Genomic DNA, 22,927 nt, shown 5'->3' with positions numbered 1-22,927 from the left:
ATTTAGCCTTTGCTGCCACGAAGAAGCGCTAGAAGAAAATATAATCACCGCTAAACAACGGAAGGCGACGGTAAATGTGCAGGTCAACAGCAAATGTGTGAGGAGGTCGGGTAAACCTGTATTTCTATAACATTTGTATAACATTGAGTCTGAAGGAATATAAAGACATCTAAATGGGTCTAAACTCCTGAAGAGAAATAGTCCAGTATCTCATAGCAGTTGAAGCGTGCATGAGTGCACAGTCAAATGAAGTAGACTTTAAAAAGTCTAGCATCCGACTGTACACCGACGGTAAGCGTTCGCGCCAAAAATGAAATATTCTTTGAGCTAAAGAGTGAAAATCAAGCTAAATTCCATTGCATGCCCTCTTTGACCTACTATTTTCAACATGTAATGATCTGGAGTACACTAGCTCTAAACTCCCAGACTATTTGGGATAGATATTATGCAAATTGGTACACAAGGTTTAAGATGCACATCAACCACACATATTCATTCCTTGGCAGCTGCAAACAAATTTTCTGAATATTTGCTTCAAATAGCACATAATTCCTACACGCACAATTTTTAATAACATTATAGCCATGCTAATAGTTTCTGGCAGAGAAAACACACTCATTTTGACAGTCATGCCAATGAATACCAACATTCCAACCATTACATTTAGTCACAGTACGTACATAGTGTCTTTAAAATGCTTTTTTTTTATCCATATCAACAGTGTAATAATTGCATTAAAAGACAAAACTATCCTGGAATGTGTGTGAGGGTCTGTAAGGCGTAGTGCAGAAAGCTTGTAATTACTTGCAAGTGCCAGTTCTTAATTGGGCAACATGAACTCATGACACATCAGCCTAACAACATTTCATAAACATGTCACAGGGGGGAACAGAACAGCAGGAATTTAACATTGGTTGACACTAACACTGGTTCTTACCAAATAGAGATGTTTCACCTTTCTTAAAACTGATGAGAACAACAGACAACATTAATAGCCTAATAAAGATCTATTAGTTTCAGTTTAAACACATTGAAACACTATTATAAAACCATCTGAAATTCTCATCATCATTTGGAGATCTCATTAATTAACAATATGCTTAGAAAACACATATTGCAAAGAATCAGAGCAAATAGCTTTCCAAGGAATTGGTGGATTGCACTATGACGATTCAGGCATTTCAGGTGCATGTCTCATCATGCTTCTAATGACACAGCTTCATGACTCATTTATTTCCCATCAGGAATTTCTATGTCCCCCCATTAACCTATTGTGAGGGTTACATCGCCAGCTATGATAAAAAGCAAGCGTGAAACACGTCTCTGTCAAGGCAAATCTGAAGGTATTTATCAAAGAGATAATTTCAGGAAAATTGAGGTGGACACATGTGTTCCATAGTGGATGAGAGGTGTAAACGTGGCAAAAACAATGTCGGAATCAGCCTGCAAGATTGGAAATTGCGCCATGCAAAAGTTATTTATTTTAGTTCACTATTTTTGCTCTGTTTGCACTATCTCCTGATTTGCATAATTGATTTAGTGAATCTGTACTAGAACAACACAGACAGCATGTGCAAATGAACAACGCTAACAGCGAGTACAATTCATTCTTAGTAAATTTCCCCCTCTGTGTTCTAATTTGGTAACGAAATGCTCTGTGCTCCAGACACATCATGTATACATACACAAGCACAAAAAATGCATGTAAAGTATAGACAAATATGATTTAAGACCAAGCATCCAAAGGCTTTATTAAGAATTAAGAATTACGAGCCAGTCTATATCTGAACGGACTGTTTGTGTGTGTGGTATGCTGTGTTTTGTTTACAGTTCTGATGGGACCAGAGCCCAATGGAGGAAGTCAGATGGAAGAGCAGATCTTTGTACACCCGTGTGCATCTGCTCTGGTTTGTGAGGGTAATAATTAAAGTGGCAATGGTGCTCAGATGAAAACCATGAGGGTTTGACAGGATTCAAATATGAAACATCTCCCCTTGTGTGAGAATCACTGAATTTGAATTGCACATCATTCCATCCCATACAAGTATGTGTCTTGTATACATATAAAGCCCTTATTGGAGAAGCAGATAATATCTTTAAAATTCTGCCTATTAAAATGTAAAGCTTCTGTCATATCCGGTGAATCTTAATACTTTTCTTCTAACTAAATTAGTTTGGATTGAGCAAAAATGTCTTCTAGAAGAGAGTTTAAGTATTATTTGTGTATTATTGTGCATCCTAAACTAATACGTATTGGCTTGACCTGACCATAATCTCTTACTCTGTGTTTAGGGAAAACAGAGCAACAAAGCAACCAGAAGTCATTCATTTTCAATGATAATTAGCAACACAAGAAAGTTGAGAAAAGTTCATCTTTACGCAAATGAGCAACACAGTGTGTGATGTGGTGAATATCAATGGGAGTGAAGAGAATGGAGCCTTGATAATCATTCATCTTGCTTATAATGCTATGCAAACTGCACAGCTATAAGTTAAATAGACATCCCTACAGAATGTATATTTTTGTTGGCAAGAACACTGTGTTTTTATTTATTTTTTCCAGCAATTTGTGATTTTTGAATGCTACTGTATTTCCAGTTGTGCAGCCCACCGATAATGCTAAGGCAACATTAAGGCAACGTTAGGGGAACGTTCAGGGATTGGACATACTACAACCAACAACGAAGCCACTTGGCAACATCTAAAACATCATTGTTACACTGTATCTAAAATTCTATGCTTAACATTCCTTTAATTGTGTTTTGGACAAGTCCGTATTGAGAGAAGATCTCACATCTTTGGAAACGTCGAAGACAATTACAGTTCTTCCCTTCCATTCGTTTTCATGCAGGCATGTGTTGTCTTTGAGTATATAGTGCAGTTAGTCAAATCCCACCCATCAAGATGTCAGTTGAATAAGCACTATACTCTCTATACCACACATGCTGTAGTGTCCAGCACATATCTCAAATAGCTTGTCCAGGGATTGTATGAAATTCTTTGCCAGTACACTGGTTCCCACCAGCTCGAAAATGAAGCAAATGCTTTCAGGGCCAGACAACTGTGGCCAGAAATTAGAATGGTAAAAATTGATGACTAAAGCCGCCACATACACAGAGATACACACCGAATAATATGGTTGGGAACCGAGAACAGGTTCTTATTCAGAACCAGTAAAATACATTTTTAAGACTGTAACCGAAAGTTCTCTTACGAGAGGTTCTCTCGTATTGCGTAAGCTAGCTTATGCTACGGGAAAGATTCATCTTTTCTGAGATATTGAAGCCAAAAAATTATCCTTAATTTTGTATCCATTGTCAACGCAGTGCAGCAGCTGCATACCTTGAGTGGACTAGCTAGCGAGCTCATTGGTTGCTCTGCGGCAACTGCTGCAGCCTATAGACGAACTTGAGTGAACTCGCGTCCAATGACAGGCGCCCGCGCCATCACTGTATCAAAGCCCGCCAAAATGGGCGTGGCTAGAGTGCATATAAGCGTAAGTTCGTAGGCTGGAACCCTGATTTTCATCTATTCAGCGAAGCTCTTCGCATCTCTGAACTGCAGAAGCCGCGTCGCCGTTCGAGGGGCATCTAGCAAGCTTGGACAGTGCTCGAAGAAGCCGGCCGTCTTCACCACCTTCAGCCATCCTGCGAGCTACGCCATCCGGCGACGTATCCTTTTTAGAGCAAGCTAGTTCCTCAGCGAACTTCACAAAAAGAGCAACGAGCGTCTTTTTAAAGATGCCTCGCACCACCTGCGCCTCATGCCGCGCCCTCTCAGCGCCGGAGACCGCCACCTCATCTGCGCTCTCTGCCTGGGACTGGAACATGCAGAGCTCGCCCTCGCTGACGGGCGGATGCGACCTCTGCGAGGAGCTTCCGATGTCGACCCTGCGGGCTCGACTCGAAGCACTCAAAACCGAAGCCGCCGCGCCGCTTCGTTCGCCGCGCAGAAAGAAGCGCCGCTCCCAAAGGCTGCCGGAACCGGTGTTAGAAGCGACTAACTCGCCGGAGCCTCTCCCTCGAGCCTCGCTTTCACCCTCCCCGCCCCCCCGGGACGCGCAGTTGCCGCCGAGCGGCCGCACTGTTGCCATCTCGGATGACGAGGCGGAGGATAAGGGCTGCTGTTCCATCATGGCTTCGGACAGCGAGGAGTGGTCAGGCTCCCAAGCCTCCTCTTCGGCCCAGGAATCCAGCAGGACCTGCGCCGGAGTCGAAGAAGAACTAACGCGCCTCCTCACACAGGCCGTCGACCGCCTCGGGCTCGAGTGGTCACCGCCCTCTGAGCAGGCTCCCAACAGACTCGACGGCTGCTTTCTTCAGAGCTCCCTTCCTGCCGGAACTCCACGCCGAGCTCTCTAAATCGTGGAACGTGCCTCTCTCGGCCAGGAACCGATCCCATGTCTCCACCTCTCTCGCTTCGGTGGACGGCGCCACCGAGAGGGGCTACTCTTCCATCCCCCCGGTCGAGGATTCGGTGTACGTGGCGGATGTCGCGGCATTCGCTGAACCCCTGCATGGCCAGTCACTGGGAAAAAAACGAGCTGGTCATCCGCTTCCTCAGGGGGGCTAGAAGGATGAACCCCCCGTGCCCCCCATCGGTTCCTATTTGGGATCTTTCCGTAGTTCTCGAAGCTATGAAAGCCCCCCCTTTCGAACCGCTTCAATCCGTGGATTTGAAATACCTTTCACTCAAAACCGTTTTTCTAACTGCCCTGTCATCAGTTAAACGTGTGGGAGACCTTCACGCGCTGTCTGTCAGCGCTGCGTGTCTTGAGTTTGGACCAAGTGACTCCAAGGTCATTTTAAAGCCTAGACACGGCTATGTCCCCAAGGTGATCGGTACTCCTTTCAGAGCACAAATCATTTCCCTATCGGCGCTTCCAGCATCCGATAGCGAACGCGACGCCAATCTCCTTTGCCCAGTCAGAGCACTGAGATTGTATACTACGCGCTCCACCTCTTTCAGACGCTCTGAGCAGCTTTTCGTTTCGTTCGGAGGGCGCACCAAAGGTTTCGCCGCCTCGAAACAGACACTGTCTAGATGGATAGTGGACGCTATTGCTGCCGTGTACGCGTCAAAAGACCTACCATGTCCGTTAGGCATTAGGGCTCACTCCACTAGAGGCATGGCCTCCTCGTGGGCATGGTCCAGCGGGATTTCCATTCACGACATATGTGTGGCAGCGGGCTGGGCTTCCCCCTCCACCTTTGTCAGATTTTACAATCTGGAAGTGCCCGCCCTGCAGGCAAAACTACTAGCGGTTTAATACACTACAGCTCCCCTGGTGAGCTGCACTGACGGGACACATTCCACACAGACCGGCACCGCCGCTCTGTCTTTCTCTTCCCACTATGTGCTTATGTATTACACACACACTGGCCCGCACTCTTGCCAGCCAAATATTATTTCCCCACTCACAAGGGCTCCCCCGGGTCCCCCCACCCCCGGGGCTCATGCAGTGGATGCTTGGCGCGCACAGTGTTGACAATGGGTTCCCGTAGCGTAAGCTAGCTTACGCAATACTCGTTCCCTCATCTAGAGAGAACCGAGGTTACATTAGGTAACCAATTCGATTTTCACAACTTTAAGTTACGGCTTTCTTCCACCGACACAGGCACAACACTATGCTAACATTTTCATAGTCTTTCCTACGCTACCAATCATTGGCACGCAACACCAAACCTCAATCAGCTGCATGGCTAGTCCAGTCTGATTCCCGAATCTATGACTCTTATGAGCCGGTTCTTTTGAATCTACTGGGCAAAACAGTGTGACCAGTGAAGTCTGTTTCCAGAATGAATTACTATTATTAGCTGGTCCTTTTAAATCAGTTCCCTAACGAATGCCTCTTATGTGCTGGTTCTTTTGAATCTACAGGGCGAAACATACAGTGCAACCAGTGTAGTCTGATTCCTGAACGAATGGCTCTTATGAGCCTGTTCTTTTGAATCTACAGCAAGCACAACCAGCGCAGTCGGATTTAGGAACGAATGACTCTTATGAGCTGGCTCTTTTAAACCAGCAGCACAAAATATACAATATGACAGGTGCAGCCAGATTCCTGAACAAATTACTCTGATGAGTTGGTTCCTTTGAATCTCAGTCTGTAAACATACAGAGCTTCCTCCTGAATAAATGACTTTAATCAACCTTGTTCTTTTTCCTGAACTACTGAGTCTTCTCAACCAGTTCCTTTTAGTCAATCAATGGTGGTGTTTTCTAAAAATGGGGAATAAATCAAATGCCTAAATTTAAAAAACACCATTTACAAGAATCTCCTAAAATGAATTCTTATTTCCAAATATTTCTTCCTCAAAAGTACTAAAAGAATCAGTAATGGAACTTTGGAATGGATCAGAACCGGAATTGTAAAGAGGAATTGGAATATGAATCAATAAATTCCTGATGATACTAATTCCTACTGAATAATACATAGCAGTTATTACTGAAGGGGCTGTTCACACCAAACATGTCTTTCTGTCCATCTGCACTTTTTCAAATTGTTTTCCTATGTAAACATGAGCTACGTTTAGCCATGTTAGCCATGTTTAGCATCTCGATCAGGAGCTCCGCATTTTGTAAACATTGTGTGAAACAAGTTAAATATAACTGCAACTTTTAAAAACATCTCGAGACACCTACGTTCTGTTATATTTGTTGCACTGTGTCAGAGTTTTTATCACAAGTACTGGTTCGGTCTGCACTGCCCTGAAGATCTAGGGTTCATCCAACACCTTAATATCTATTGAACACAAATCCCTAAATCAACCAAGATCCTCACCTCAAAAAACTAACAACAGCCCTAGAAAGACAAATCACTTCAAAAAGGTTGAAAAAATGCTGGCCTACACCTATAGAACGGACACAATCAGCAAACATTTATATCATGCACCACTCCCACTGCCCAGATCCGTTTCTACAGCATTGAACTTCAGTATATCAGCATCCACAGTCTCCAGTCTGGGGAGAGTTTCAGGTGTAAGAGCAGTGCACGAGTAAGCAAACACAGTGAAAGTCTCTACCTTGTGTTTTTCTTCTGAGGGGCTGCTATTCCACTGTGACCTGGTGGACTTGTGTATCGTGCGGTGAGACTGTAAAGAGGTAGAAGGAGAGAATGAGAGAGAAAAACAGGGAGGGAGAGAGAGGAATGAGGCCATTAGTGAAGAACCAACGCATGCAAACACAAACAGCGTAGCCTCTGTGTGCACCAACTCAGATTCACATGATGTGTCACATCAGACCACAAGTATGTGGAAATTATCCAATCGCCCTACTGTTCTAGTCACTGATATACAATTCTGCACAGGCTGGATGGGCAACAGACAAACAGCGCCATTTTTATAGTTCAACAGAGACACAGTTACTATGTTTACATGCACTGCTATAATCAAGCTTCAGCAGGTTTTTGCATAGTCAAACTACTGTCTTTATCTGCCTGTCCAAGTGTAAATGACACGAGCAATCAAATATTTGAAGGAAGGACATCAGCTGAGGATGTGCAGGAAATACATGTTGCACGTCACTGCTGTCTTTCGGCGCACAATTCAGAGGCCAATAACGGTATGATTACCATTCATACATGCACTTCATACAAACCGTTCATACACTTGTACTTAAAACACACAGACATTTAAAAAAAGAATACAAACATCCTAGGCAAAGTACAACACATAGAGAAGAGTTGGCCGGGATTGGCCTGCTCAAATCCCTCTCTCTCCGGCCACTGACACTGCCTTTGTGTTTGTGTGTGTTTGGGTATGCCATGTCTAGGCAGTAAATGTGCCTTGACAAGCTTTTGCATTTTGAGAGTTTGTGAGCGAGGCTTGCATGATGGAAAAAGTGAATGGAGGAGTCTATGGATGGATGGAGCTTGATGAAAGTCAAAGGATGAAAGAGCAAGAGAAATCTCGGGAATGAAGGAACGTATGGTTGGCCTTCACAACGGTACACTACTTAAGAAGCCTTCCTTTTACACCACACCTGGGTGGTATTACCATCTGAAGAGACTGGTTGAGAGAGAGAAAAAAAAAGCTCACACCAACTTAACAGGATCATGGTAGCTGGTTTTTTTGCAGGTTCAGGGTGGTCTGTCATCCCAAACCGACTTGACCAAGATGGTCTTCTAGGTCAAAATATGGTCCAGAAGTCAACCAGCTAGACCTGCATGGACCAGCTAATGAACAAAAATGACCTTCTTCACATCTTGGTTGGGTTTAAGGGGGGTGCTAGTTTTGCGAAATGATCAAGAGGCACTCCTTCCCCTGGACTGAAACTTTCACCATTGTCCCACCTAAACATACAAGTGCCCAATCAAAGATTGCATCCTAGTACTGGCCATGCTCCACATACTGCAGCTATTATATTAAACATCAAATACTGTATGTTCTAATAAGCTGCAATTGTCAATGATCAACTTCATCCTGAGACATGATGACCAAGATGGCAACTACTGATACAACAAAAAGGAAAAGTAATCGACAGACTCAATTACTATCACATTTCTTGTGAACCTTCCCTATAGTTGTGACTGTGTACTATATGTTCAGCATAGAAAAGGAGATTTGTCCACCATTAACGTTGTAATTCATTAAGGTTCTACGGCAAGTGTGTGCCAAGGAGCTGACTTAAAATGACAGTTCCCTCAAGAGAAATCCTGAGGAGCAACAAAGCTTTCACCAGACAGAGAGAATGAGAGTGAGACATTTGGATAACAAGCTTTGTAACCAAAGACATCTCCAGTGAGAGATAAAGACTGTCTTCCACTCTCTTTTTCAGTCTCTCATGAGAGTGTAATCATGTCCACATGATTAATGAGGCCCATCGTTTCTCCTACAGCTTAAAGAGGAACTCAGCTGGGAAGGATGGATGAAAAGACCCTAAAACGGGGCCTGGGTAGCTCAGTGATTATTGACACTGACTACCACTCCAAGAGTCGCGAGTCGAATCCGGGGCATGCTGCGTGACTCCAGCCATGTCTCCAAAGCAACCAAATTGGCCCTGTTGCTAGGGAGGGTAGAGTCACATGAGGTAACCTCCTTGCGGTCTCGATTAGTGGTTCTCACTCTCAATGGGGTGTGTGGTAAGTTGTGCGTGGATCACGGAGAGCGGCTTGAGTCTCCTCTGTGTCATGCACAGGGAGCCAATTGATAAGATGCACGGATTGATGTCTCAGAAGTGGAGGCAACTGAGATTTGTCCTCAGCCACCCGGTTTGAGGTGAATAACCGTGCCGCCACAAGGATCTACTAAGTAGTGGGAATTGGGGATTTCAAATTGGGGACAAAGGGATGAAAAAAGACCCTAAAACACTCTTGGAACTTTTTTGTATTTTGCTTTCTATTGCTTTTGAAGCTTCTAGCCCAGTAGCATAAAGAACTTGTTGAGTTTGACAACCTCAATAATAAATCTGTTGCCATAGGCCAGTGCTGGTGAAGCCTTTTTGGGTACATTAATTTCATAGTGTGAAATCTTATGAAGAACAGCTTTGCCACAATCACTATTACAAACTTTTGAAACCAATATTTTTTTGTTCATGATTTTCAACAACTGCGATGGACTGGCGACCTGTCCAGGGTGTCCCCCGCCTTTCGCCCAATGTTAGCTGGGATAGGCTCCAGCCCCCCGCGACCCTGTACACAGGCTAAGCAGTTGACGATGGATGGATGGATGGATTTCCAACAATCTCACAAAAATACAAGCCTGAAGCAAACAAATCAGATCAGACCCATTTCACAAAGCCTAAAGTATATACCAAAAGTAGCTTCTGACTTGACTGGCAAATGCAACATCACAACATCAAACTAAAGTAGCTGTAACTGTTACATTATAACAAGCTTTCTAACGTCTATTCTAAAAGTAATCCCATTGCATTACAATGCATATACATTTGAGGATATCCAAAGTTTAAAATCTGTTCATCCTTGAATCATTTTATTTGACAATCATAGCTTCACAGTAAAATCTCTTATTTTGAAATAGTTCCCAGGTTTTAATTTAACAAAAAAAAAAATAAAAAAAAATTCCAACAGCAAGACACAGGGCACAAAATATCGCCACCCTCTAAAAAATGTTTTAAAACAGAGAGAACGTCGATAAACCGTATAATAAGTTTAAAATAACATCCCGAGACAGAAATATCTAATTATCAAACCAAAAAAGAAAACAGACAAAAAAGGAACTAAGCACCTAAATATTAATATTTCACACTGTGGACCCAGAATTCTGATAAAATCTGAAGGGAAACAATAGCCTAAAAACACAGAACATCATGAACTGAAAACTTTTGCCATAAACTATCATAATAAACTACCATGACACGTCAAACAACAAACTCCCGATCAAAGTTACTATATAACCCAGATTGTTTATGTGTACACACATACTAACAGGCACACACTATGCTACTTTACCTATTGCCGTCAGACTTTCTCCCATAGGACAATTGACGTTCACCTCGGAACATGGTGCGTTGAAAGGGAGGGATGACACTTCACCCCCATATCTTTGCCAGACCGAAAGGCACCACAGTGTCAAGTCCCCCCCCCCTTCAATTTTTCTCTCTCTTTCTAAGGCCTGACCGACACTCCAACAGGTGTTGGCTATATAAAGCCTTGATCTCTAAAACTGTAAATGGAAGCAGTGCCTATGGGTAAAACCAGCATGTGTGTTTGTGTCTGTTATAAAAAGCACACTATTCATTCCCAAGGATCTCAGACAGTGTTGTATTTTAGTATTTAGTTCTTTAACCCTCTGGGGTCGATGGACGCGCTGGCGCGTCCTGCTGGATTTTTTCGTCATTACAGCGGAAAATATCCATCATTTTGGGGCATACAGATAAGTGTAAGACATCATTAGAGACTATAAAGGGTTTACTTTTATTTGTGTACACTCACAATACATTTAAATTTATGCATTTGGCAGACGCTTTTATCCAAAGCGACTTACAGTGCAGTTATTACAGGGACAATCCCCCCGGAGCAACCTGGAGTTAAGTCAAGTCAAGTCAAGTCAAGTGGTTTTTATTGTCGTTTCAACCATATACAGTTAGTACAGTACACAGCAAAACGAGACAACGTTCCTCCAGGACCATGGTGCTACATAAAAACAACAAAGGACCAACATAGGACCACATGAGACTACACAACGAAATAAAATACCTATATAAACTACCTATATATACCTATATAAAGTGCACGTGCAAACATGTGCAAAAAGTACAGGACAGTACAACAAATTACTGACAATGAACAGGACAATAGACAGTGCAGCGCCGACCAGTACTCAGTAGTGCAAAAAGATGACAGTTTCTAAAAATGTAAACATAACATACTATGAGATAATGTTCTATGCACATAGCAGTTATTGAGGTAGCAGACAGTTATAAAGTGACAGTTATTAAAGTGCAACTCAGGACACGTGTGTGTCAAACCAGTCTCTGAGTATTGAGAAGTCTGATGGCTTGGGGAAGAAGCTGTTACACAGTCTGGCCGTGAGGGCCCGAATGCTTCGGTACCTCTTGCCAGACGGGAGGAGGGTAAAGAGTTTGTGTGAGGGGTGTGTGGGGTCGTCCACAATGCTGGTTGCTTTATGGATACAGTGTTTTTTGTAAATGTCTTTGATGGAGGGAAGAGAGACCCCAATGATCTTCTCAGCTGTCCTCACTATCCTCTGCAGGGCTTTGCGGTCCGAAACGGTGCAAGTCCCAAACCAGGCAGTGATGCAGCTGATGCTCTCAATAGTCCCTCTATAGAATGTAGTGAGGATGGGGGTTGGGAGATGTGCTTTCCTCAGCCTTCGAAGAAAGTAGAGACGCTGCTGGGCTTTCTTGGTGATAGAGCTGGTGTTGAGGGACCAGGTGAGGTTCTCCGCCAGGTGAACACCAAGGAATTTGGTGCTCTTGACGATCTCCACAGAGGAGCCGTCGATGTTCAGCGGAGTGTGTTCACCTTGTGCTCTCCTAAAGTCAACAACCATCTCTTTTGTTTTGTCGACATTCAGGGACAGGTTGTTGGCTCTACACCAGTCCGTCAGCCGCTGCACCTCCTCTCTGTATGCTGACTCGTTGTTCTTGCTGATGAGACCCACCACGGTCGTGTCATCGGCGAACTTGATGATGTGATTCGAGCTGTGCATTGCTGCACAGTCGTGAGTCAGCAGAGTGAACAGCAGTGGACTGAGCACACAGCCCTGGGGGCCCCAGTGCTCAGTGTGGTGGTGGTGGAGATGCTGTTCCCGATCCGGACTGACTGAGGTCTCCCAGTCAGGAAGTCCAGGATCCAGTTGCAGAGGGAGGTGTCCAGGCCCAGCAGGTTCAGCTTTCCAATCAGGTGCTGGGGAATGATTGTGTTGAATGCTGAGCTGAAATCTATGAACAGCATTCGAACGTATGAGTCCTTATTGTCTAGGTGGGTGAGGGCCAGATGGAGGGTTGTGGTGATGGCATCGTCCGTTGAACGGTTTGAACGATCACGCAAACTGCAGTGGGTCTAGTGAGGGGGCAGCTGAGTCTTAATCTGCCTCATGACGAGCCTCTCGAAGCACTTCATGATGATGGGTGTAAGTGCGACGGGACGGTAGTCGTTGAGGCAGGACACTGAAGACTTCTTTGGCATGGGGATGATGGTGGTGGCCTTGAAGCACGTTGGAACAACGGCGCTGCTCAGAGAGATGTTGAAGATGTCGGTAAGAACATCTGCTAGCTGGTCTGCACATCCTCTGAGCACTCTGCCAGGAATGTTGTCTGGTCCAGCAGCCTTCCGTGGGTTGACTCTACGTAGAGTTTTCCTCACATCTGCCGTGGTAAGACAGAGCACCTGGTCGTTGGGAGGAGGGGTGGACTTCCTCGCCATCACGTCGTTCTGCACTTCAAACCGAGCGTAGAAGTCGTTCAGCGCATCTGGAAGGGAGGCATCTTTGTCACAGGCAACTGATGTTGTCCTGTAGTTGGTGATGGCCTGGATGCCCTGCCACATGCGCCGTGTGTCACCGCTGTCCTGGAAGTGACTGTGGATTCTCTGGGCGTGCGGCGCTTTGCCTCTCTGATTGCCCGTGACAGTTTGGCCCTAGCTGTTCTTAGGGCTGCCTTATCACCTGCTCTGAAGGCGGAGTCTCGGGACCTCAGCAGCATGCGCACCTCCGCAGTCATCCACGGCTTCTGGTTGGAGCGTGTGGTGATGGTCTTGAGAAAGTGACATCATCAATGCACTTGCTGATGTAGCTGGTCACTGATGCTGTGTATTCCTCCAAGTTGGTAGAATCGCCATATGTTGCAGCCTCCCTGAACATGTGCCAGTCAGTACACTCAAAACAGTCCTGAAGAGCAGAGATGGCTCCTGCTGGCCAGGTTTTCACCTGCTTCTGAAGCGGTTTTGTGCGTCTGATGAGCGGTCTGTATGCTGGAATTAACATAACAGAGATGTGGTCTGAGTAGCCGAGGTGGGGGCGGGGCTCCGCCGGCAGCGCCTGGGATGTTTGTGTAAACAAGATCAAGCGCGTTAGCCCCTCTCGTTGCAAAGTCCACATACTGATGGAATTTAGGGAGCACTGTCTTGAGATTTGCATGGTTGAAATCTCCGGCGACAATAAACAGTCCGTCGGGGTGAGCGTTCTGCAGTTCGCTCATAGCCCCATACAGTTCACAGAGCGCTTCCTTAGCGTTAGCGCTGGGGAATGTAAACTCGGTTATGCAAACTGTGGTGAATTCCGTGGTAGATAAAAAGGTCTGCATCTAACAGTCACAAGCTCCAACAGCGATGAACAGTAACTAGAGACTAGCATAGAGTTCTTGCACCATTCCGTGTTGATGTAAACACACAAGCCACCACCGCGAGTCTTACCGCAGAGAGCTGTATTTCTGTCTGCACGAAACGAGGCGAGCCCGTCTAGCTGAATAGCGGCATCCGGAACTCTCTCGCTGAGCCACGTCTCCGTGAAAACAAAGACGCAGCAGTCTCTAAACTCATGCTGCGTAGCCTGCTGGAGTCGGATATAGTCCAGTTTATTGTCCAGGGAGCAAACATTTGAGAGCAGGATAGACGGGAGAGCCGGCCGGCTAGGGTTTGTTTTTAGCCTAGCATGGACCCCCGCCCTCTTTCCGCTTCGCTCTCGCACACCGCTTACGACGTCCTCTCCCGGCCACCGGCATCAGGCGACGCCGAGGGCTGGAGGCCTGGTCTCCGCAGCAAGCCGAGTACGCGTAGCGCCTCCTGCAGGTCATCATGCAGCTTGGTTTTTGCATGAGTCTTATATTTGAGTAGTGTCTGGCGATGGTAGACACGAACACTGGTTGCTCCGATGTCCATGTGTTGCAAAAGTCGGGCTTTTTTAACAAAAATAGCACCATTGTGGATCCGGAGTGGCCGCTGCGTGCTACCGCGCCGCCATCTTGGATTAAGGGCCTTGCTCAAGTCCAGCAGTGGCATCTTGGTGGTGCTGGGGCTTGAACCCCTGACCTTCTGGTCAGTAACCCTGAGTCTCAACCACTGAGCCACCACTGCCACAATAACAACAAAACCTTGTGCTTTTGTAAAATAAAGAAAATAAAAAGGGTGAGCTTTCAGCAGTCTCCGCGTTCACGAGCATATTTCTGAAACACGTCACAAAAATGAACTGAAACTCCGCGAATACTTATCACACAAACATGAAACATATGTCTAATGAAAGCTTAAAATTTCTACTTTTAAATAAAACAATTCAAATTTAAAACAAATATTCTCCTGCAATGTAATCTGTATGAAACAAAGTGATCTATACTTTTTACTGGTTCATCTAATTACAGCTAATTTGATCACACCCACTAGCAGAGTGCGCTATTCTTACGTTATGTGCTGAAGCGATCAAGGCAAATGGTAAACGCCCCCGATTGTGAGGTTTGATGTAAACACAATTCATTCACTTTACTGCGCGTTTGTAATGATAAACAGGTTTGTAAGGAAGAGTTAACATTTTCCTCAGAAGACGAGCGGGACTCTGATGAACGTTTGTATTTTGAAGAGAGACTTGATCCAGCCGAGGATACAATTTCGGACGAATAAGTCATTTTGTTTTCATTTGTTGACATGCTATTTTATATAAACATATTCATATTTTACTAGTGGGACTGTTTCCAGACTTGCCAGCCAGGATTCAGAGTATTGACATTTGAAATATGACTCCTAATAAGCAAGTTTTAGTTACATTTAAATGCTGTTTCAGTTAAAGAAGGTATTTAAATTGTATGCTGTATGATATAAATATGATATGTAATATGATATAAAATTATATGAATGTTTAGAATATATTTAATATAGTGTTTATGCTGCCTCATTATCATCAATGCTTGTGCTTGCAAATATCTTTTCAGGTATAAAAGAGTAAAATGCACTTTAAATATGCCCATATTAGAAAATCAGCATATTATAGGCCTAATGATTTCTGAAGGATCATGTGACACTGAAGACTGCAATAGTGATGCTGAAAATTCAGCTTTGATCACAAATTGCATTTTATAATATATTCAAATAGAAAACTGTTCTTTTAAATTGTAAAATCAGTTCACACAATGTTTTTACTGTATTTTGTATCAAATAAATGCATTATTGGTGAGCAGAAGAGACTTCTTCTAAAACTTGTACATGGTAGTGTAGGTCTAAAATTAAGTAAAGTCTTTATGTAAAGAAAATGTAGTCAGATTACTTCTTTTAACTTAAAACTTGATTTTGATCATTAAGTCTCCTCACATTCATTCTCTTTCTGTCACATTCCTCATTGATAGGCTCAGGGGAGGGTCTTTTGTCTCCTCAGGTGTGAATTACAATCCATATTCATGATAGTTCATGCCTCCTCGCATATGACCTTTCTAACACTAAAAGTGTCTTACAAATGTTCAATTACTATATTGTTTTGTATGAATGAGTGATCAGGATGTTTTTCACATCATTTTGTAGTAAAACTCTAGGTCTTTCTTTTTTCAAAAACCATGCATAAACATTATTTTCTCAAAAATACAAACCTGTACATACATGTTGCTCACATATTATTGTAGCCCAGTTTGTGCTGAATACAGTGTTATCAGACTTTAGCCATTAATATGTTTTTAAGCAACTGAAAAAAATCACAAATGTCAAGGCATGTTAAAAACTTCTCCAGGGCCCAAAACACCCTCAGACCCCAGAGGGTTAAAAGACGACTGATGGCTAGCAGACTGCAAGTGTGTCATGGTGTTATGGTTATTGGCTATTGTGTTTATTTTAAAGTTTTCGTTTCATATGACAAAATATAACATTTTCTTTGATAATTTGAGACAACATTTGATTAAGTTTCAACAACTTTCAGTGGTCAAAACATCCTCTTCAGTCCAAAAAGATAATTTAATGAAACTAAGCTGCAAGAAAACGGATCATTCTGCCGTCAGATATGACCACCCATATTTACACACCTGTGTTGCATATCAGAAACTTGGCCTGCCCAGTCATGGTGAGGTAATATTGGGCATAGGTAATATTGATTACCACAGAAAAAAACAAACAAACATTCCATTAAGGCCCGATGTGGCCCCTGTACCAAACAACTGCTCTACTGCCTCTATTGTGCGGAACATGACATGCCAAGTGCCCCTGCTTTTTTAGTGGGTATTTTTTTGCATTACTTGCATTGTTTTGAACATATTTAATGCGCAACAACAACTTCCTCAGTCGGCATTAAGGGAAATTTAGACCCTAAACATCAACTGATTTTAATGTAATTGTTTCATACATTATGATATTTGAAAATAACTTTATCATCTTTTCATTTCTGTAATCATGTCGCCCTTTTATTTATTTTTTTTTAACTCAGATTTATGTAGTGTTTACAGTATCATAGTTAAGTGATGTATTTTAAAAGCTGTCAATCACAAACACCTATAAAATACCTATATTTTTTATAATTTCCGGCAAACAGCCAAAAAAGGGAATGTAAATTATGGTATGTGTGCTAAATTTTAAAATTGCAGCATCAAGTTTTTATTATAAAGGGGCATAGCTTTTGCAACTCAGTACTCAATACTCACTACTCATGAGTAGTTTTTAGGACAGGTACTTTTTCTCTACTCAAAACAAAAAAATTTAACAATACGATTTACACAAAAAAAGATTCTGCTCGTATTTCATGAATGAGGGCCATTGTGTACAAATTAAAGATTCATGGCCATTTACTGATTTGTCAGGAACTTTCAATTAGTTTAGAAGAAAGCAGGCTGTAAATAAGCAAAAATAGGTGCCTTCAAGGAAAAATAAAATCAAAATAAAATAAGATGCGTAAAAATAGTTTGTTTATTCGCTGAGAATACAGCCAGCAAGCTGAAATGCTTTGAGAAACCCAAAGTCTTTTAAGCATTTCTGTTGGCAAGAGACCATCATTGATGAAACACCAAGACCTGTGTGTGATACACACACACACACACACACACACACACAACACACACACACACACTTAAAGCTATTCAACCACCCACTTAACACCTGTAACACAAACCCCAAAAACGCTTTGAAGAAACACTTCCTAAATGCCATACAATAGCTTCCTTTTGACTGGACTGTGTGAAGCTGGACAGAGAGCCTTGATCGTTGAGGAGACTGAGTTTACAACATCCTCCTGGACTGCAGTCAATCTACAGCTCTCCTGGCCCAATGCTGCTTGCTGATGTCATGTGGCGTGTGTGGAATGCTAAACTGTGTATGTGCATGTGTGTTTCAAGCAGGCAGTCCAAGGCCCTCTGAACACCTGTTAGTACTGAATGTGAGTTGAGAGAGCTCCCACGGGCTCTAGACAAAAATTTGTGGCAGCTGTTGTCTTTCTCTCTTTCTCTTCTCTTTGCACTCAGCAAACACACTCTGTCTCTGTCATCCTTCCAACAGCCAATGCTGACAGTGACAGAGAACTCAGCATTACAAAAATGCACACTCGTGTTTTCTGGCTGTCCTACACACACACACATGCACACACACACACACACATACATTCTGGGTCAGGTTATGATTGCTAGGCTTTGTAACACTACTCATGTTCGGCATCTCCTCTTTGTAGCTGTTTCTAAGATTACTTGTCTATTTACATCACATTGAGGACCTTCTTTTTTTTGTCAGTACACACACTCATAGACAACATTTTGGGACACTCTCTTTCCTTGATTGCATAAGTATATCAAAAAGGCAAGCTCCACCCCTGGTAGACAGCATATTTAGTTTGTCATGAATGAAAACAAAGACAATAGATGACAGAATTACAGTCCATTCAATGTGTCACACAGTTGTGTACTTGGGAGTTTACTGTTCAGTAGATAAAACATTGAAAACATGTCTTTCCAAAATAACTCCAAAAAACATGGGTTGTGAAAGTTTGATGTGACTGCAGAGAAAACATTGCATAAATTAAACTTCTATCCCTCAAAGCCTCATTTTCGTTAACTTTCCACCATGATGCAACCTCTCTATAGGACAAGACTGTATCATTAGAAGAGTTCAGTTAGAACAACTCTCAGAAATAGATTCAATATTTGTATTGATGTTAATGACAGTGGAGTAGGTTTGGTCTGGATGACTAGATTTGTTTAATACATACTACTGCTGCTGCTTGACATGAGTCAATATGCTTCTGCTGTTGGTATGGAAACATGATGCTGCTGAGACAGAAGAGACATGCTGCTGCCACTCTACAAACATCAGGATATAGCCCCCGTAAAGCATGTGGTGCTGGGGAGGTGGAGGGAGTATGCTACACGTAACATTGCTACTGTATTCGGTTGCTGGTGCATGCAGAGAGTACCAGTTTTATATATATTGACAATAGGGAAAGCCCACGCCATGTAGAGTTTCCTAAATTAACTTTATTGTCATTCCTACCTGGACTGCATGTCTTGTGTTTTGTGCTGGCTCGCTGGCGCCGCCCCAGTGGTCTGATGCGTGACGTGCTGCTGAAGCTCCACTAATGACTGCAGATACTGCTGCTGGTGCTGCTTCTGCTGCTTGTAGCGGGACAGGATGAAGAACAGACCCAGTATGCTCTTCAGATTCCCATTACAGACCTCTGTAGATCAAACACAACACATTTAGAAAGCAATGCAGGAACATTTATGTACTGAAAAACCGCATGATTTAGTATAGGATTAAGCCCAAAGTACATATCCAAAGACTGATGTTAGTTTTGTGTCTTATTATAGGTAAGTGCGAGTTGTGTTTGTAATAATCAGATGTTAGTTCTGTTCTACGACTGTGTAAGTGTCGCAAAATGTGCTAGTAGTGGGGTCACCCGACAATACACCATCTGGAGAATCCCAGTTTAGCACGGCCATTTGACTGAATTTCGACTAGTGTGTCAGAATGAGGCTTATAAATTACACATTACCTCTTGAAAATAGCCAGCATGACAATTGTATTATTTTTAATTGGGCCAGTTTTTAGAGCATGCGCTGATTGAATAAGCAAAGCTTTGACGTTACAGACAAATTTAGGAGCCCAAATGTTAATATCCTTATTCAAAGCCAATGCAAATTAGCCGTATGAGATTTCCTACAAAGGTATGCTTCAAAACTTTTCTGAAATTGAAGTTGCAAAGTTGAATAAGACCCAGAGCCCAAAGTGGCTCAGATCACAGAGATAAAGTATTGAAGATGAAGGCAGAGGCATTGATTGTCTGCACTCTGCCTGGCAGCAACCGTTCTTCTCTCTTGCCCATTTTTGAAATGGCCTTCATTCATAATCACACATTGCTAATGGCTTGTACTGAAAGCGACTGAAGAATGGCAGTACGGAGCGCTGACACAGCGTTAAAAAGAAGATTCCGGTTTCTCTCTGACAGCCTGTGTGTTTGTTAATCCCGTCAGCAATGTTTAGGGTTATTAATCTCCCCTGGGTTCAATTTGGGACCGTGTGCAGCTGTAATTTGTCTGCTACATAATAAAATGCTCAGATGGTATCTTTCACTATAGCACATTTTCTGGGTCAGGCGACAGAAACTTGGCAATCCATACAGAAATATTTGGTGGAGTTGCACTTTTGGTCAATGCGGAAAAAACAAGAAGCAACAACGAAGGAACATTTCAAGCTATTTACTGTATGCTGGCAGAATAATTTGTAAATACAGCATATGGAGCATATTTGTATTTTAGCAAGGGAACTGAGATTAATGCATTAGAATTCAACTACTGACAGACTTCCACCAATGTCAGTGTGTACATCAAACATCAGCATAGCAACTAAACAGCCCCAGATCCCATTTAATTTTATTGTATGGAATAAAAGTAAAGTGTAATTTATACATTTATTTATTTATTGGTGAACTGATGCTTTTCAGGGGAAAGGCTTTGTTCAAAGGCAGTTGGTACCTAAAGCAGCATCTCAATTCTAAAATCTCAGAACTTCTTTAAAGGTCAGGTTTGATCTATTTTGTTTGACTTGGGATGAACTTTAAGTACAATTAGTGAACAGCTCAGTGGAAATTCCTCTTCAGTTACGGTGAATTAGCTTGGACGTCAGGTACGTGAGAGTCTGCATGCATGTCCGTGTGTTTCTTGTCATGGTGGGTTTCACGGTTGGCTCACTGGTGAAGGTGCCCCTATGACCCTGCAATAAATCTTTAAGAACTGACCTGCTCTGTAACGAACTGCACCTTTCACCAGATCCTCAAAGCTAAAGAGATCAAAGGTACCTATGCACAGAAGTTACAATGTGCCCTGCACTTAGAAGCTCTTAAAACTGGCATCCTGCTGTGTGCACTGATACCTTACACACCCAGAACACAGAGTCATGACCACCGCAGCAGGAAATGGGATATTGAGAGTTTGCACCTATCATTATTGGACTGATCTGGAGAAAGAGGGTGAGAATAACACTCTGCAGGGGTCGAGAGGTGGACTACCATTAAATAATACTACCAGTGCACAACAGAGGAACTTCACTGTTTTGGATATTGAAATGATGTTTTATCAAGGATGTCTGGTAAAGGCAGCTTTCTTATTGCTCAGAGGTTACTCTTTCAAAGCTTTGGAGATTCATTATTACAGTATGTTTAATTTCAGTATCCACATCAACTATTTATCTCCTAAAATCACCTAGGAAGTAAAAATAGACACAGATGAGTCAATTGTGAATATGCATTAAGAGTATAGAGCAATGAATGTGGCAATTAACATGGAGCAATTAACATCGCTCTGGTAACTGTGCTTTGGAAAAATGTGATGATAAATGCTTACATTCGTTCTTTTTTTTTATTATTATTTATTTTTTTTCAAATCTGAGTACTGTTTGAGTCATTGTTGAGATCAATTCAGCAAAGGTCTCCATTTGCTCTCCATTTAATCTCATTACTATCTTGGAGAAACAACTGAGATGCTGAGATCTAATTTGTGATTTCCTTTGCTATGGGTTCTTTTGAATGGCAGAGAGTAAATCAATGAATTGACATGTAAAAAAATCTAAATAAATCATAATCTGATTTTCCCTATTTGACAATGTCAGTGGGTTAAAAAGCCCAATAACTTCGTAAAGTTTTAGATTATTGCATTAATTTCTTTTTCTTTTAAAAATTCAACCCACTCAAGCACATCAAATGGAAATAGACTTTTATATATATATAAAGGTCTCAAATCGCCATGTCTCAAATCGCCATACTAAACACAAGCCTTCAAAACACCAATTCTGAACCCACAACTAATTTAATTAAGAATACTACTCACAGCTTTAGGAAAGCTACCCAACACACACACACACACACACACACACACACCCTAAAGAAGGCAAAGAGTGTTTAATGAAAGTCTAGAGAAAAAAGCTGGGGAGAAACCCAAAACTTTAGATATTTATGGGCTGTTTGAAATAGCGTCTCTGTGGACTCATGGTGCTCAATTTAGCAGGACAGTGAATACAATATCCAAGTTGCTGACTATTAGTGCTGCTTTTAGTTCTGAGTATCATTTAACATAGTCAAATAATGGACTTGAGGTTCTATTTGTGGTAAAAAGAAATTCAAGTATCTCTGTGGGTTGTCAATGCAGCAGTTCTGAGAAGCATAAAGACAGCCAAAAATATAATTCGATTAAAATATCAACTAGCTTGTGGGCTCAAAACCTATAACCACCTATATAGTGCATTTATAACAATCTACGATATTTAACAATGAAGTGTATAAGTTCTGCTATCCATTAGAATAGTAAAACTTAACTAGATTTTTACATTATCTGAAGAAAATGTGAGTGGTGCTTGCCCATGCAAAACTTGCTGCCATGATGCTAGGATGTTCTAGGTGGTTACTAGGGCTTAGCAAGGTGGTTGCTGAGGTGTGATTAGTTACTGGCCCAAGTCAAAAGAGCCCACCGCCAATTCTCTATGATATCCTGGTCACTAAGCGTGGACCAGGAACCTTTTTAACCTCTTTAATAAAGTGTTTTGTAGTCTGCCAGGGAAAGATGATAAAGTTAACACTTTACATTAATGTTCCTTTTGTTAAAGGAATATCACGGGTTCAATACAAGTTAAGCTCATTCGACAGCATTTGTGGCTTAATGTTGATGACCACAAAAATGTATTTGGTCCCTCCTTTTCATTAAAAAAGCAAAAATCTGTTTCAGTGAGGCACTTACAATGGAAGTCAATGGGGCCTATTTTTTGAGGGTTTACAAGGCAGAAATGTGAAGCTTATAATTTTAAAGAAGAATTTACATTATTTTCTTCTGTTAAAAATCATTTATTATTTGAGCTGTAAAGTTGTTTAAATGTACATTTTTACAGTCATTTTAGGGTTTCAGGATTTAACGATTTAAGTAAAATAGGTTATAAGTTTACAGAGAAAAGGTTTGCAAGTGATTTTCATATTGTTTACATCCTGAGGCTATACTTTTGAATTATTATAACTTGTATTGAACCCGGAATATTCCTTTAAGGGTTTATTAAAGGGGTTCATTCATTAATAAGTAA

At 42.2% G+C, this 22,927-nt stretch overlaps 1 protein-coding gene across 1 annotated transcript in view; it reads right to left on the bottom strand.

Moving 5' to 3' along the window:
* Positions 1-22,927, bottom strand: part of nav3 (neuron navigator 3) — a 194,946-nt gene that overhangs the window by 89,603 nt on the left and 82,416 nt on the right. Inside the window, exons 5-6 of the mRNA XM_052120471.1 lie at positions 18,860-19,043; positions 7,026-7,094 (exon numbers count right to left, since the gene is read on the bottom strand). Of these exons, the coding sequence (XP_051976431.1) occupies positions 7,026-7,094; positions 18,860-19,043 (253 nt within the window). The remainder of the gene's footprint in view (positions 1-7,025; positions 7,095-18,859; positions 19,044-22,927) is intronic.

This window comes from Xyrauchen texanus, chromosome 47, assembly GCF_025860055.1.
Source record: "Xyrauchen texanus isolate HMW12.3.18 chromosome 47, RBS_HiC_50CHRs, whole genome shotgun sequence".
In the NCBI taxonomy this organism is placed as follows: Eukaryota; Metazoa; Chordata; class Actinopteri; order Cypriniformes; family Catostomidae; genus Xyrauchen; species Xyrauchen texanus.
The sequence above is the reverse complement of the archived record's forward strand: the minus strand, read 5'-3'. Positions and strand labels throughout refer to the sequence as shown.